Here is a 15,474-nt window from a genome sequence, read left to right as displayed (position 1 = left end):
TTCTGGAGCTTCTGCTGAAGACTCTGACCAAATTAAACCTGTGCTACATCTGTAATAAACATGTTCTTTTATGGGGCGCCGAGTGGTCCAGTTGATTAGACCACTGCCAATAGGGTCATGCTTTCCATCAGCAGCCAAAGTCATGAGGGAGCACAAACGTTCATGCTCTCTCTGGGTGAGAAGATGGCACTCTCTTCTCACATCACTCTCAATGTGATGTCTGTCACCATAAGTCATCTGTTAGCTGATGTATCAGATTAGGGTCGTTGTGCTTTCCTCCGAGAGCACTGGCTTCCAAGAAATGCTGCATCAGTAGCAGTTTAAAAAGAAGCAGAGTCTGACTTCACATACTGGAGTAGGCATGTGCTAGTCTTCACTATCTTGGTATTGGGGCGGGGCACTGTTATTGATAGGGGGATTTTGGCTGAGATGGGGTGGTTATTGAACATAGCTAAATTGGGGAGAAAAGTGGAATAAAAAAAAATTCTATGGAGTCCTACGAGAGTAACACTAAAGTCTTGCTTGGACAGGCTATGTTCTTACAGAACAATGGAATAATATAACATAAAAACGTCAAAATTTTAACAAAAAATAAGTGAATAAATAATCTAAATGACACTTTCTACAAAACGCCCTGTTTAAACTCACTATCATTCCATGCTGATTTCTCACCTCAGCTTTTTGTTACTGAAATTGTAAGGCTGCTGCATCGAGTGGTTGCTCCTCATAGACACAAAGCTGGGCTCTGGAGGTTCTGCTCTGAATGTCTGCAGTCTGGAAAAACAATGTAGAACCAAATTATTAATGTTTTTTTACTGTGCGACAACTTTTTAAGCTTCAAGATATTTTGAGAGATTTCAACAAAAAAAAAAAAATCATGTATTGGTGGAGGCATATGCTAGTCTTCACCGTCCGGGGGTTGAGGTATTTTTAATGATTGGGAGAGTTCAGCTGAGCTGTTGGGGTTATTGACATAAATAAAGTTATATAGAGTCCTACAGACTTTGATCCTGCTAAAGTCTTGCTCAGACAGGCTATGTTTTTACAAAGGGTGAAATAATGTTATGTAAGAACATCAAAATTTGACAAAAGAAAAAAAAAAAGACTTACAAAATACCCTGTTAAAACTCACTCTCATCCCATGCTCATTTCTCACCTCAGCTCAGTGGTAAATTTATCATTACTGAAATTGTAAGGCTGATGCATCGAGTGGTTGCTCCTCAAAGACACACAGCTGGGCTCTGGAGGTTCTGCTCTGAATGTCTGCAGTCTGAAAAAACAATGTAGATCACAAGTTCTTAACCTTTTCCCTGTGGGAACCCTTTTTAAGCTTCAAGTTTTTAAGTGAAAGTTCAACCTAAGAAAATCAGGGTTAATTTTAATTCCACAGTTCTGCATGAAGTCAGATAAACAAGGTTCTTTAGGTTGTCCAGCAGGTCAGTCTGCTGAAACTCACTACCACACTCTGGAGGTTCAACTCTAAATGTATGTCTGGAAATGTGATGTAAACCTGTGCTATATCTGTAGTAAACATCTTCTAAGGGGCCTTAGTGGTCCTGTGGACTAACCGTGCGTCCACACCGAGCGACAAAGCGGCCGGAAGTCATTCATTTTCAATGAGAGCGAGCGACACTGGGCGACGCAATGCGCTGCGAAGCGGGCAATTTGAGCGACGCGAGAGAGTTGACCAGAACTTAACTTTATGCAAATGAGCAGCAACGCGCAGCGGCGAGTACCAATCAGAAACAGATTCTCATATGTCCGGCCTGAAATCGCTGCTCTGATTTTCGATTCCTACTGAAGATTTATTCCGCCAGCAAAACGGAGAGTGGGAACAGAAATGAAAGCGCAGCGTAAGTTCTACTAAAGACTCCGATGCTACGTCACCTAATTACCTATCCAATCAGCTGTTCCCTTCTGCCTTTAAATAAGATCACTCATTCAGTACCTTTGCTGCCTTTCAGACACTAATGGTCGTTCTTACCCTCCTCCTTCCCCACCGCCTCCAGGTTGGTCCCGTTCGGTTGCCTGGGGGTTGGCTCCGCCCCTGTCTCCAACGTACGACAGGAGCTGCAGAGCCCAGATGTATCAAGTCCTGGGCCAATGACGGTGCCTACGCCAAAGACTCTACTAGAAGAGACTGTTCTTTTTATCCTCTTCATAATATGTATCTTTATTTTGCTAAAAATGTTAAAACATTAAATTGTTCAACTAACAACATTTCTTCCGGAGTCGTAATAGTAGAACTGAACTGAGCTGATCTGAGGTAAAATACTCCACTACACTAGCAGCTACCCCTCTATACTACTAACCAGAAGTAAATCCTTACAGAATTACCTTATTTAATAGAAAACTATATGTTAAAACTGAGGAAATTCTTCATTAAATTAACAGAACGATTTATGACAACTAAGGGAATTATTTCTTAAATTAACAGAACCTTTTATTGAAACAAAGGGAATTATTTATTAAAGTTAACATAACGATTTATTACAACTGAAGAAAGTTTTAATACATTTAACGTAACGATTTATTAAAACTGAGGTATGAAACTTTGAACTATTTAGTTAAAACTGAGGGAATTATTTATTACATTTTACAGAAAGATTTATTAAAACTGAGGGAATTATTTATTAAATTAAGAGAAAGACTGTTTATGAAATCAAGAGGACAATTTAATATATTTAAGTAAACATATTAATTATATCCAAGTAATTATTTATTACATTAACTTAACAATATTTTAAATTATGGACAAATAAGAGAATGATTTACTACATTAAGGAAAATTATGTACTATATTTAAGTAAACCCATTTATTGTATTATGAAATAATTATGTTAAATAATTGTACTTAATAATAGTTATAAAAGATATAAAGATTTATTGTTTGTGAAACGTCTGTACGACTGTTTAAGGTTTAGGATATGTGTAGATAGGCTGAACCCTTGTTTCTGTATGTGCCGTATTTGGAAAACGCCCACCAGTGACAGCTCGTTCTGAGTGAGACACGCCCCCAAGCAACTCATCGCCTGTTGGACAGGCGACACAGAGCGATTTTATTGCGTTCGGTGTGGACGTACAGTAAGGAACTGCCAATAGGGTCATGCTTGCCATCAGCAGCCTAAGTCCCGAGGGAGCACAATCGGTCATCCTCTATAGATGACGCTCTCTTCCCACATCGCTCTCGATGTCTGTCAGCACAAGGTACCTGTTGGCTGATGTATCAGAGCAGGGTCGCTGTGCTTTCCTCCGAGTGCAGTCCTGTCTGACCACATATATTGGAAGAGGCATATGCTAGTCTTTACCGTGTTGGTGTTGAGGCATTTTTAATGATTGGGAGAGTTCAGCTGAGCTGGTGGGGTTATTGACATAAATAAAGTTACATAGAGTCCTACAGACTTTGATCCTACTAAAGTCTTGCTCAGACAGGCTTTGTTTTTACAAAAAGGTGGAATAATGTTATGTTAGAACATCAAAATTTGACAAATGAAAAAAAAAAAAAACAATTAAAAAAGACTTACAAAATACCCTGTTAAAACTTACTCTCATCCCATGCTCATTTCTCACCTCAGCTCAGTGGTAAATTTATCATTACTGAAATTGTAAGGCTGCTGCATCGAGTGGTTGCTCCTCAAAGACACACAGCTGGGCTCTGGAGGTTCTGCTCTGAATGTCTGCAGTCTGGAAAAACAATGTAGAGCACAAGTTCTTAACCTTTTTCAATGTGCGACCCCTTTAAAGCTTCAAGTTTTTAAGTGAAAGTTCAACCTAAGAAAATCAGGGGTACTTTCAATTCCATTCAATTCCAATTTCTGCATGAAAAAATATTTTACTTTGCACTGATTCTAGAGCCACCTTGTTTCCTAAGTAGATAAGTCAGATACAAGGGCGTAGGAGCGGGCTTGATATTGGGGGGACACATTTGCTAATGTGAACCCAAGCCCACCCTATAGTTTCCTAGAACAACATTTGTGGAATTACTTTTAATCACAAATAATCATTTTTTTCTGTATTCTGTTTATTATTAGTTACATCCAAGTAAAGGTGACTTTACAATTAACAACCTAAACATGTTACTCCACTTTATATTTACTGTTGTTAGAAAAAATATGCATGCAATATTTGAATTATATACATATGACAAAACTAAATCATTATCACCTAATATTTAAAATAATATAACCGATTTGGTTATTATTATTAATATTATTATTATTATTATTATTGTATGTCAATTCTGTTGTATATTTTTTCCCCACTCTTTAAAAAAGAAAAACTTTTGGTCCTGCGGTTTTAATTTTTTTCTACTGAGAGTTTCTTCTTAAAATGTTGTCCTTTTATGAAAAAGAATGTTACTTTACGTTTCATACATATTTTTGGCACAAGTCAATATAAACGTCAGGACATGTGGTCTTACTGTGGTGTTACTGTAAACTACAAATGAACAGAAGTCACATTAGATCAGTGTTTCTCAACCCTGTTCTTACATATTCTACTGCATATTACCACTGTTCTGCATATTCTACAGCTTCCTCTGCTTTAAATGCACGTAATAAAGTAAGTGGTGGTATGATGTGTTTAATACACTGCTGATATACATAATGAATAATTAAGGCTAACAGGTAAACTCAGCAAAGGACTGTTTATTAGCTAATCAGTTATATCAGGTGTAAAACACACAGTTTTAGGGCAGAGACCAGGGCTAGGAAACTGCTTTAAACTACATACATAAAGTACTAAATTCTGGCTATCCTCTACATCCAGCCAATTCATTTTCGTTCATTATAGCTATACACAGCTGCAGTTTATTAATCATATTGTGTGCTGATTCAGAGACGAGTCTTTTTAACCAGCTATCAGAAACATATCATCACAGTTTACATGGTTAGCTCTGTTAATTACCTTTCTTTTACAAAAATCGCCGTATATCCAGATCCGGTTTAACATCAGCTACGGCCCGATCCCGCTGCTAAATCTCACAGCGAGGGAGGGGCTTCCCCATACCAGCACACGGACTCCTCCGCACGCCGCAAAAACAGCAAGCTGATTGGCTGTTTCTCCTAAGAGGCGGGACTTCATTTCTGAACCGGCTCCGTGATTGGTCCGGTCTGTCTCCTCATTAAAAGTACATCTGAGCTAAGCGAAACGGTATAATTTTTGGGGGGGACAAATCCACCTGTTTCTAATATTCATACTCATACTCATGTCCCACCCATCCCCCACGGTTCCTACGCCAATGGTCATATAAACAAGGTTCTTTAGGTTGTCCAGCAGGTTGGCCTGCTAAAACTCACTAACACACTATGTTAGTGTCTCACCTTGGCTCAGTGCTGCTTCTTTCATGACTGAAACTAAGAGGCTGCTGCATCGAGTGGTTGCTCTTAATAGACACACAGCTGAGCTCTGGAGATTCTGCTCTGAATGTATTTCTGGAAATGCGATGTAAAAACACAAGTTAAATCACCACACCAACCAGATTAAACCTGTGCTACCTCTGTAGTTAATATATGGAGTCCTACAGGGGTAATTCTAAAGTACTGTTTGGATAGGCTACACTTTTACAGGAAGGTGGAGTAATGTAATGTAAAAATTGCTGGATGTCAAAATTTGACAGATGAAAAAAAAAAAAAAAGAGTAGACTTTCCACAAAACAAAAAAAAAAAAACCCTGTTAAAACTGACCATCATCCCATGCTCATTTCTCACCTCAGATCAGTGCTGCTTCTTTCATTACTGAAATAAAGAGGCTGCTCCATGGAATGATAGCTCATCATAGACACACAGCTGGGCTCTGGAGATTCTCCTCTGAATGCCTGCAGTCTGGAAATGTGATGTGGAAAAACAAGAAAACAGGTAAATAAAGATATCAGAAGACAGTTATATAACACAACAGCTAATACAGATGAAAAAAAAAGCAAGTGTTTGAAGTAGGGCTGGGCGACTCATTAATATAATTCATTGTCATCGACTAGGAAAATACACTAATTTATATAATATGCATCAACATGTTGCAATAACAGGTGCAACCTGACAATAGGCTCTGTCCCAAACGGGACACTACATGAATTTCTGAAGAGAGCGAGCTTCTCTACAACTGCTTACACAAGCAATTGAAAAATAAAAATATAAGAGTGTTTTGTGGAGAGCGCAGAATAACAGCAGTGTTCAGTTGCAGTTATTGAGGTGTAACATTGTTCCATGCATAATCTAACAGTTTTAGTGAGAGAATAATTTTTTTTACTTTCAAAACACTGACATGAAAATACATTTACAAGTGCTTAGCTTAACTACATATTACCCCAGTGATGAAATAATAAGTAAATATTGAATCACAAGAAACATACTACCATCTTGTTGTGTCTCACCTCAGGTCAGTGCTGCTTCTTCCATTACTGAAATAATGAGGCTGATTCATCAAGTAAGTGCTGTTCATAGACACACAGCTGGGCTCTGGAGGTTGTGCTCTAAATGTCTGCAGTCTGGAAATGTGAAGTGAAGACACAGAGATAAACAGGTAAACAACAAATATGCAACAGATAAACACTGACTAACACTAAACTGTTGCTCATGTATATTGATGTCCCTCAGCAGTAACACTAAAGTACTGTTTGGATAGGATTAAAATAATGAAGATATATCAGAGGACACCGGTAAGGTTATAGTGCATGCCGAAAGTATTTACAGCTTTGCTTTTTCCACAATTTGTTACGTTACAGCCTTATTCCAAATTATATTATATTAATCTCTTGCCTCAAAAATCTACACAAAATACGCCATTATTTTACCATGTTAAAAAAGTTTTCTTGAGAGTTTTGAAAATGTATAAAAAAAAACAACAACTAAGAAATCAAATTTAAGTAAGTATTCACAGCCTTCGCCATGAAGCTTAAAATTGAGCTCAGGTGCATCCTGTTTCCACTGATCATCCTTGAGATGTTTCTACAACTCAAATGGAGTCCATTTGTGGTAAATCCAATTGATTTGACATGATTTGGAAAGGCACACACCTGCCTATATAAGGTCCTACAGTTGACTGCATGTCAGAGCGCAAACACCAAGCATGATGTCAAAGGAATTGTCTGTAGACCTCCGAGACAAAATTGTCTCGAGGCACAAATATGGGGAAGGATACAGAAAAAATTCTGCTGCTTTAAAGGTCCCAATGAGCACAGTGGCCTCCATCATTCGTAAATGGAAGAAGTTTGGAACCACCATGACTGGCCTCCTAAATTGAGCGATCAGGGGAGAAGGGCCTTGGTCAGGGAGGTGACCAAGAACCCGATGGTCACTCTGTCAGAGCTCCAGCGTTCCTCCGTGGAGAGAGGAGAACCTTGCAGAAGGACAACCATCTCTGCAGCAATCCACCAATCAGGCATGTATGGCAGAGTGAATAGGCCAAAGCCACTCCTTAGTAAAAGGCACAAGGCAGCCCATTTGGAATTTGCCAAAAGGCACCTGAAGGACTCTCAGACCATGAGAAACAAAATTCTCTGGTCTAATGAGACAAAGATTGAACACACTTTGGTGTGAATGCCAGGCGTCATGTTTGGAGAAAACCAGGCACTGCTCATCACGAGGCCAACACCATCCCTACAGTCAAGCATGGTGGTGGCAGCACCATGCTATGGGGATGTTTTTCAGCAGCAGCAACTGGCAGACTAGTCAGGATAGAGGGAAAGATGAATGCAGCAATGTACAGAGACATCCTGGATGAAAACCTGCTCCAGAGCGCTCTTGACCTCAGACTGGGGCGGAGGTTCATTTTTCAGCAGGACAACGATCCGAAGCACACAGCCAAGATCTCAAAGGAGTGGCTTCAGGACCTCTCTGTGAAGGTCCTGGAGTGGGCCAGCCAGAGTCTAGAATCTGTCTAGAATCTGATTGAGCATCTCTGGAGAGATCTGAAAATGGCTGTGCACAGACGTTTCCCATCCAACCTGATGGAGCTTCAGAGGTACTGCAAAGAAGAATGGGCAAAACTGCATAAAGAGAGAGGTGCCAAGCTTGTGGCATCATATTCTGTGTATGTGTATGTGTTCATTCTTTACTGGGAAAGTGGCAGCCATCAGCAACCAGTTTACTGATGTACCATGTAGCAGTCCTACTACATGCTCTACTGCCCGGTGTCCCTCCACCGAAGGCGTCGCTTTCTCCTCGTTCACTCCTCTCACTGAGAACGAGACACTGGCTCTCCTAACATGTAGCCGTCCTACTACGTGTCCGCTTGACCCAATTCCTTCAAACCATCGCACCTGCAATCATTCCGGCTATCACTCACACGATCAATGCCTCTTTAACTTCTGGTGTATTCCCAACTGCTTTCAACAAGCACATGTGACACCACTGCTTAAAAAGCCTTCTCTCAACCCCGCCCAGGTTGACAACTACAGACCGGTCTCACTACTACCCTTTCTCTCTAAAACACTAGAAAGAACAGTTTTAAAATCAGGTCTCTGGCTTCCTCCCCCAGAATGACCTTCTGGACCAGAACCAATCTGGGTTCAAAAAATGACACTCTACCGAGACGGCTCTGTTGTCTGTGACTGAAGCGTTGAAAACTGCCAGAGCTGCAGGTCAGTCCTAAGTGCTCATTCTGCTGGACCTCTCGGCCGCCTTTGACACAGTCAACCATGACTTCCTGCTAACTATTCTCTCAAACATGGGGATCTCAGACAATGTGCTGTCATGGTTCAGATCATACCTCACTGGGCGCTTGTTCAAGGTGTCGTGGCAAGGACAGCTGTCCTCAGCCCACTCCTTATCCACTGGGGTTCCCCAAGGTTCGGTACTGGGACCCCTTCTCTTCTCAATATACACCGCCTCTCTTGGTCAGGTTATCCGCTCACACGGATTTTCCTACCATTGCTTTGCTGATGACACCCAGCTATACCTGTCATTCTCACCTGAAGATCACTCAATCTCTGCACGGATATCGCAGTGTCTCTCTGACATATCCTCATGGATGAAGGAGCATCAATCTCTCAAAGACTTAACTTCTGGTTATACCAGCAATACCTTCTTTTCAACACAACTTCTCTATAAGCATTGACTCTCTCTCTCTCACCGACAAAGGTTGCTAGGAACCTGGGTGTTATGGTTGATGACCAACTCTCCTTCACGCACCATGTGGCCTCAGTTGCTCGATCCTGCCGTTTTGCGCTCTATAACATCCGAAAAATTAGACCGTTCCTGACACAACAGGCCACCCAACTCCTGGTACAAGCAGTTGTCATCTCATGCCTCGACTACTGCAATGTCCTGCTAACTGGCCTCCCGGCCTGTATAGTAAAACCACTCCAAATGATTCAGAATGCAGCAGCACGTCTGGTCTTCAACCAGCCAAAACGGGCACATGTCACCCCACTGCTCATTGAGCTCCATTGGCTACCAGTTGATTCAAAGCTCTTACAATCGCCTACAAGGTGATGACAGAACAGGCTCCTTCCTACCTGCATTCACTCCTGAAGACTTACGCTACCTCCCGGCCGCTGCGCTCCTCCAATGAACAAACATTCACACAAAGCAATCCAGACTGTTCTCATACAGAGTTCCCCAATGGTGGAACAACCTACTACCAGATCAGGAGAATCTCTCGCTATCTTTAAGAAACTCCTGAAGACAGAGCTCTTCAAAGAGCACTTACTCTCTTAACACCTCTAACACACTAACTACTTCTAACCTCATTTCCTTCTTCCCCTCCTACACTCCTCTATCCCATTATTTCCCTTTGACCTCCTTTAGGCCCTATCTAAAGATGTTTTACCTTTAACTTCTATTACTTTTGTACTTGACTATTGTAAGTCGCTTTGGACAAAAGCGTCTGCCAAATGTAATGTAATGTAATGTAATATTCAAAAAGACTTGAGGCTGTAGTTGCTGCCAAAGGTGGTTCTACAAAGTATTAAGCAAAGGCTGTGAATACTTATGTAAATATGATTTCTTTGTTTTTTTATTTTAATACATTTTTAGAACTCTCCAGAAAACTTTTTTCACATGGTCATAATGGGGTATTTTGTGTAGAATTTGGAGCAAAGAGATTCATTTAATACAATTTGGAATAAGGCTGTAACGTAAAAAAAAATGGAAAAAGTGAAGCGCTGTGAATACTTTCCGGATGCACTGTAACAACTGATTAGCAAAAATAAGAAGCCTGTGCATAAATGACCATGGATCCTTATTATCCTCAAACTATGTATTTTTGAGCTAATAATGATTACCAATTAGGGCTGCACGATATTGGAAAAATTTTACATTTGCGATATATATATTACAATATTACACAATGCAGGACCCGTGACATCACCAGCCCCGCCCCCACCTGTGCACTGTCCAGACTGACCGAGAACTGAGTCAATGCTGTAGTCACTCAGTTACTGAAAACGAAGATTCCTATAAACGCTGACGTCACACAGCAAGTCTGTGCATGTCTGCTTAGCATTATCTTAGAGATCGGGAGGAGACTAGTTTTGGCGCAACACCAGCGAACTCCGGCCTTTAGTTTAGAGCATATTTACACGCAGCTGATCCAACTAATGAACTAACTGTCCTCTCTGAGGAGAGCTGAAAGTACACTGCTCAAAAAAATAAAGGGAACACTCAAATAACAATATAACTCCAAGTAAATCAAACTTCTGTGAAATTAAACTGTCCACTTAGGAAGCAACACTGATTGACAATCAATTTCACCTGCTGTTGTGCAAATGGAATAGACAACAGGTGGAAATTATTGGCAATTAGCAAGACACACTCAATAAAGGAGTGGTTATGCAGGTGGGGACCACAGACCACGTCTCAGAACCTATGCTGTCTGGCTGATGTTTTGGTCAGTTTTGAATGTTGGTGGTTCTTTCACACTCGTGGTAGCATGAGACGGACTCTACAACCCACACAAGTGGCTCAGGTAGTGCAGCTCATCCAGGATGGCACATCAATGCGAGCTGTGGCAAGAAGGTTTGCTGTGTCTGTCAGCGTAGTGTCTAGAGGCTGGAGGCGCTACCAGGAGACAGGCCAGTACACCAGGAGACGTGGAGGAGGCCGTAGGAGGGCAACAACCCAGCAGCAGGACCGCTACCTCCGCCTTTGTGCAAGAAGGAACAGGAGGAGCACTGCCAGAGCCCTGCAAAATGACCTCCAGCAGGCCACAAATGTGCATGTGTCTGCACAAACGGTTAGAAACCGACTCCATGGGGATGGTATGAGGGCCCGACGTCCACAGATGGGGGTTGTGCTCACAGCCCAACACCGTGCAGGACGCTTGGCATTTGCCAGAGAACACCAGGATTGGCAAATTCGCCACTGGCGCATTGTGCTCTTCACAGATGAAAGCAGGTTCATACTGAGCACATGACAGACGTGACAGAGTCTGGAGACGCCGTGGAGAGCGGTCTGCTGCCTGCAACATCCTTCAGCATGACCGGTTTGGCAGTGGGTCAGTAATGGTGTGGGGTGGCATTTCTTTGGAGGGCCGCACAGCCCTCCATGTGCTCACCAGAGGTAGCCTGACTGCCATTAGGTACCGAGATGAGATCCTCAGACCCCTTGTGAGACCATATGCTGGTGCGGTTGGCCCTGGGTTCCTCCTAATGCAGGACAATGCTAGACCTCATGTGGCTGGAGTGTGTCAGCAGTTCCTGCAAGATGAAGGCATTGAAGCTATGGACTGGCCCGCCCGTTCCCCAGACCTGAATCCGATTGAGCACATCTGGGACATCATGTCTCGCTCCATCCACCAACGTCACGTTGCACCACAGACTGTCCAGAAGTTGGCGGATGCTTTAGTCCAGGTCTGGGAGGAGATCCCTCAGGAGACCATCCGCCACCTCATCAGGAGCATGCCCAGGCGTTGTAGGGAGGTCATACAGGCACGTGTAGGCCACACACAATACTGAGCCTCATTTTGACTTGTTTTAAGGACATTACATTAAAGTTGGATCAGCCTGTAGTGTGTTTTTTTCACTTTAATTTTGTGTGTGGCTCCAAATCCAGGCCTCCATTGGTTAATAAATTTTATTTCCATTGATGATTTTTGTGTGATTTTGTTGTCAGCACATTCAACTTTGTACAGAACAAAGTATTCAATGAGAATATTTCATTCATTCAGATCTAGGATGTGTTATTTGAGTGTTCCCTTTATTTTTTTGAGCAGTGTATTACAGCAGAAAATCTCTAAAACAGGACAGAGTTACTCCAGAACCAGCTTTAAACGTTGTAGCATGATTTACCAGTGTCGCTAAGATGAGTGATAGTGGCGTGTTTGGCTGTTCTACACGCTACTCTACTGAGTGCAGGACTGAATGTTACATTAACCTGTACAGGCAAACTTTTTTTGCAAACGATTGTGGAGGTCCTCTGTAATGTTCTGCATTGTCTCTTAAGATAAAATGAGCCACATATCTGGAACTCAGACCAGCTGAGAGGGGTTGTGGGTCCCTGTGCAGAACTACATTTTAGAGCTCAGAGTGGAAACAGAAACAAAAAGGGGCTGCATATTCAGCACTAAATACTAGAGATCCACCTTTTCCCTTTCAATACCAATGCCAGATTTTTTTGTATCTGCCAATACTGATACCAAATTTAACTTAATGACTTGATAGATGCCTATAAATCCAGAAATTTATAGAACTACGCATTTAACAGGCTTTACTTTGGTAAAGACAGTTCCTATATCCCTAATTAGCATCTAATTAACTTAGAAGAACAGCATTTACTGGTTGAGTAATTGCACATTTGAAGTCTTAGAGTTCTGAAAAAATGATTGCCACAATGCAGTGATGTACTGTCGAGAGGGGTATCCATTGATTGTTCTGATAGCTGACAGATGGACTCTCAAGAGGGGTTTCCGGTCAATGTTCTAAAAAACACCAGAGTGAAAGAAAATACAAAAGCACACTTTCTAAAAATCACCCTGCATTCATGTCTCACCTCAGATCAGAGCTGCTTCTTTCATTACTGAAATAAAGAGGCTGCTCCATGGAATGGTTGCTCTTCATAGACACACAGCTGGACTCTGGAGGGTCTGCTCTAAATGTCTGCAGTCTGGAAATGTGAAGTGGAGACAGAGTTAAACAGGTAACAAAAAATAAACAACAGATAAACACTGACTAACACTAAACTGTTGATCATCATGTAGTACCATGCATTGTGGTGCTGCACAGTAGTACAACTAAAGTACTGTTTGGACAGGATTTGACTAATGAAATTATACCAGAGGACACTGATAAGGTTAACAAATTATTAGCACAAAATAACAAGTCTGAGCATAAATGACCACACCAAATAAATTCATGTTACAGTGTAGAGCCAAGTTCATCAGAACATATTAAATATTTGAATGCTGTGTTGTACAGCACTTGCCACAGCTTCACATTTGCTACAGACTTGTATCAGTAAAGATTGATAGATCAGTGGTATTTTGTAGCCAATACTGATTACCAATCGTTAATAAGTATGTTTGGTTGATCACCAATACCGACTGAGTGCAGGACTGGATGTCACATTAACCTGTACAGGCAAACTTGAAAATGCATGATTGTGCAGGTCCTCTGTAATGTTCTGCATTGTCTCTTAAGATAACATGAGCCACATATAAAATGATCTGGAACTCAGATCAGCTGAGAGGGGTTGTGGAACCCTGTGCAGAACTACATTTTAGAGCTCAGAGTGGAAACAGAAACAAAAACAGGCTGCGTATCCAGCAGTAAAAGCTAGAGATGCATTGATACCACTTTTTCTATTTCAATACCAATGCCAGATTTTCTTGTATCTGACAATACCAGGTACCGATACTGATACTAAAATTGAACTTAATGACTTGATTTACGCCTACAAATCCAGAAATTTATAGAACCACGCTTTTAATAGGCTTTACTTTGGTAAAGACAGTTTTCCATGTCCCAAATATCATCTAATTAATGTAAAAGAACAGCAATTACTGGTATAATGAAAATTATTGCCACAATGCAGTGATGTACTCTCGAGAGGGGTATCCATTTAGTGGTATCCATTTCTGATACTCTAGTAGGCTGACTGATGGACTCTCAAGATAGATATACACTTCTGAAAACACCAAAGTGGAAAAGAAATCATAAGCACACTTTCAAATAAAAAACAGCCTGCAATTATGTCTCACCTCAGATCAGTGATGCTTCTTTCATTACTGAAATAAAGAGGCTGCTCCATGGAATGGTTGCTCTTCATAGACACACAGCTGGACTCTGGAGGGTCTGCTCTAAAGGTCCCCAGTCTGAAAATGTGAAGTGGAGACACAGAGATAAACAGGTAAACAAAAAATAAACAACAGATAAACTCTGAACAACACTAAAATGTTTCTCATCTCTACTGGTGTCCCACAGCAGTAACACTAAAGTACTGTTTGGACAGTATCTGAATGATAAAGATATCCCTGACACCAGCAAGGTTAACAACTGATTAACACAAAATAATAAACGTGGGCATAAATGAACATAGATTCTTACGTTATGAATTATCCTCAAACTAGGTATTTTGGAGCCAATACTGATAACTAGTCATTAATTAGTATGTTTGATTAATCACCAATACCGACTGAGTGCAGGACTGGATGCCACTTTAACCTTTACGGGCAAACCTAAAAATGCATGATTGTGCAGGTCCTCTGTAATGTTCTGCATTGTCTCTTAAGATAAAACAAGCCACATATAAAACGATCTGGAATTTAGACCAGCTAAGAGGGGTTGTGGATCCCTGTGCAGAACTACATTGTAGAGCTCAGAGTGGAAACAGAAACAAACAAAAGGGGCTGCCTATCCAGCACTAAAAGATGCACACACACCACCTTTTCCCTTCTGATACAAATGGGTGATGGGGTAAGAACGAGTGGCTACACCCCAACCCACAGCCAGTTTCACCACAGCGAAGCCCCAGAGTCCGCTTTATATCATAAAATCCAATGCAAACGGCACCGCTTTAACTGGCGTTCTGTCGAGTTGTGCTACCTTGTCAAACTGTGCTTCTCTAGTGTATATTTAAGGTCACGATAAAACACTGAATCCACCAGAGATCCAATGTAAACCAACAGTTACTTACACAAGATAGCTAACGTTAACTAGCTGGTGTAAACAGAGTCGTGAGCTCTTCAACTGATGAGACAAGTGTCGGTTCTTTTGCAGCCCCGTTTCAGCCCTGCCTGTGTGTGGTCCCGAGCCAAGGGGGGCCATGAATACTATTTCACGGGTTGACATAGACCCGTGTGCTTTTCCTGATTGACTAATAAGGTTTTTACTTTTATTAGGTACAGCAGGGGTTGAAGAACTGTTTCATATGCAGAAAGCATATACAACTCGGAGAAACGTATTGTATTACACAAACAACAAAAAAAGTGCATTTTAGAGGCAGGAGACCTTTAAGCATGTATGAATTTGCTTATGTATATTGTCCTCATAAGCAATGTCATTGATTACCGAATAACTGATTTGCGAAATGTGCAATAAAGCAA

At 41.3% G+C, this 15,474-nt stretch overlaps 1 protein-coding gene across 6 annotated transcripts in view; it reads right to left on the bottom strand.

The window, feature by feature from the left end:
- The window catches only part of LOC111190302 (uncharacterized), a 492,977-nt gene that overhangs the window by 379,392 nt on the left and 98,111 nt on the right, over positions 1-15,474 (bottom strand). For 3 of the 6 annotated variants that reach the window (XM_049469796.1, XM_049469799.1, XM_049469801.1), the window contains 3 exons: positions 3,571-3,684; positions 1,157-1,270; positions 673-774 (listed from right to left, as the gene is read on the bottom strand). In XM_049469796.1, the coding sequence (XP_049325753.1) occupies positions 673-774; positions 1,157-1,270; positions 3,571-3,684 (330 nt within the window). Of the gene's footprint in view, positions 1-672; positions 775-1,156; positions 1,271-3,570; positions 3,685-5,708; positions 5,823-6,367; positions 6,482-12,923; positions 13,038-15,474 lie in introns of all 6 variants that reach the window. The other 3 variants (XM_049469797.1, XM_049469798.1, XM_049469800.1) reach the window with 3 other exon arrangements.

The sequence above is a fragment of the Astyanax mexicanus genome, chromosome 21 (assembly GCF_023375975.1).
Source record: "Astyanax mexicanus isolate ESR-SI-001 chromosome 21, AstMex3_surface, whole genome shotgun sequence".
Lineage (NCBI taxonomy): Eukaryota > Metazoa > Chordata > Actinopteri > Characiformes > Acestrorhamphidae > Astyanax > Astyanax mexicanus.
The sequence above is the reverse complement of the archived record's forward strand: the minus strand, read 5'-3'. Positions and strand labels throughout refer to the sequence as shown.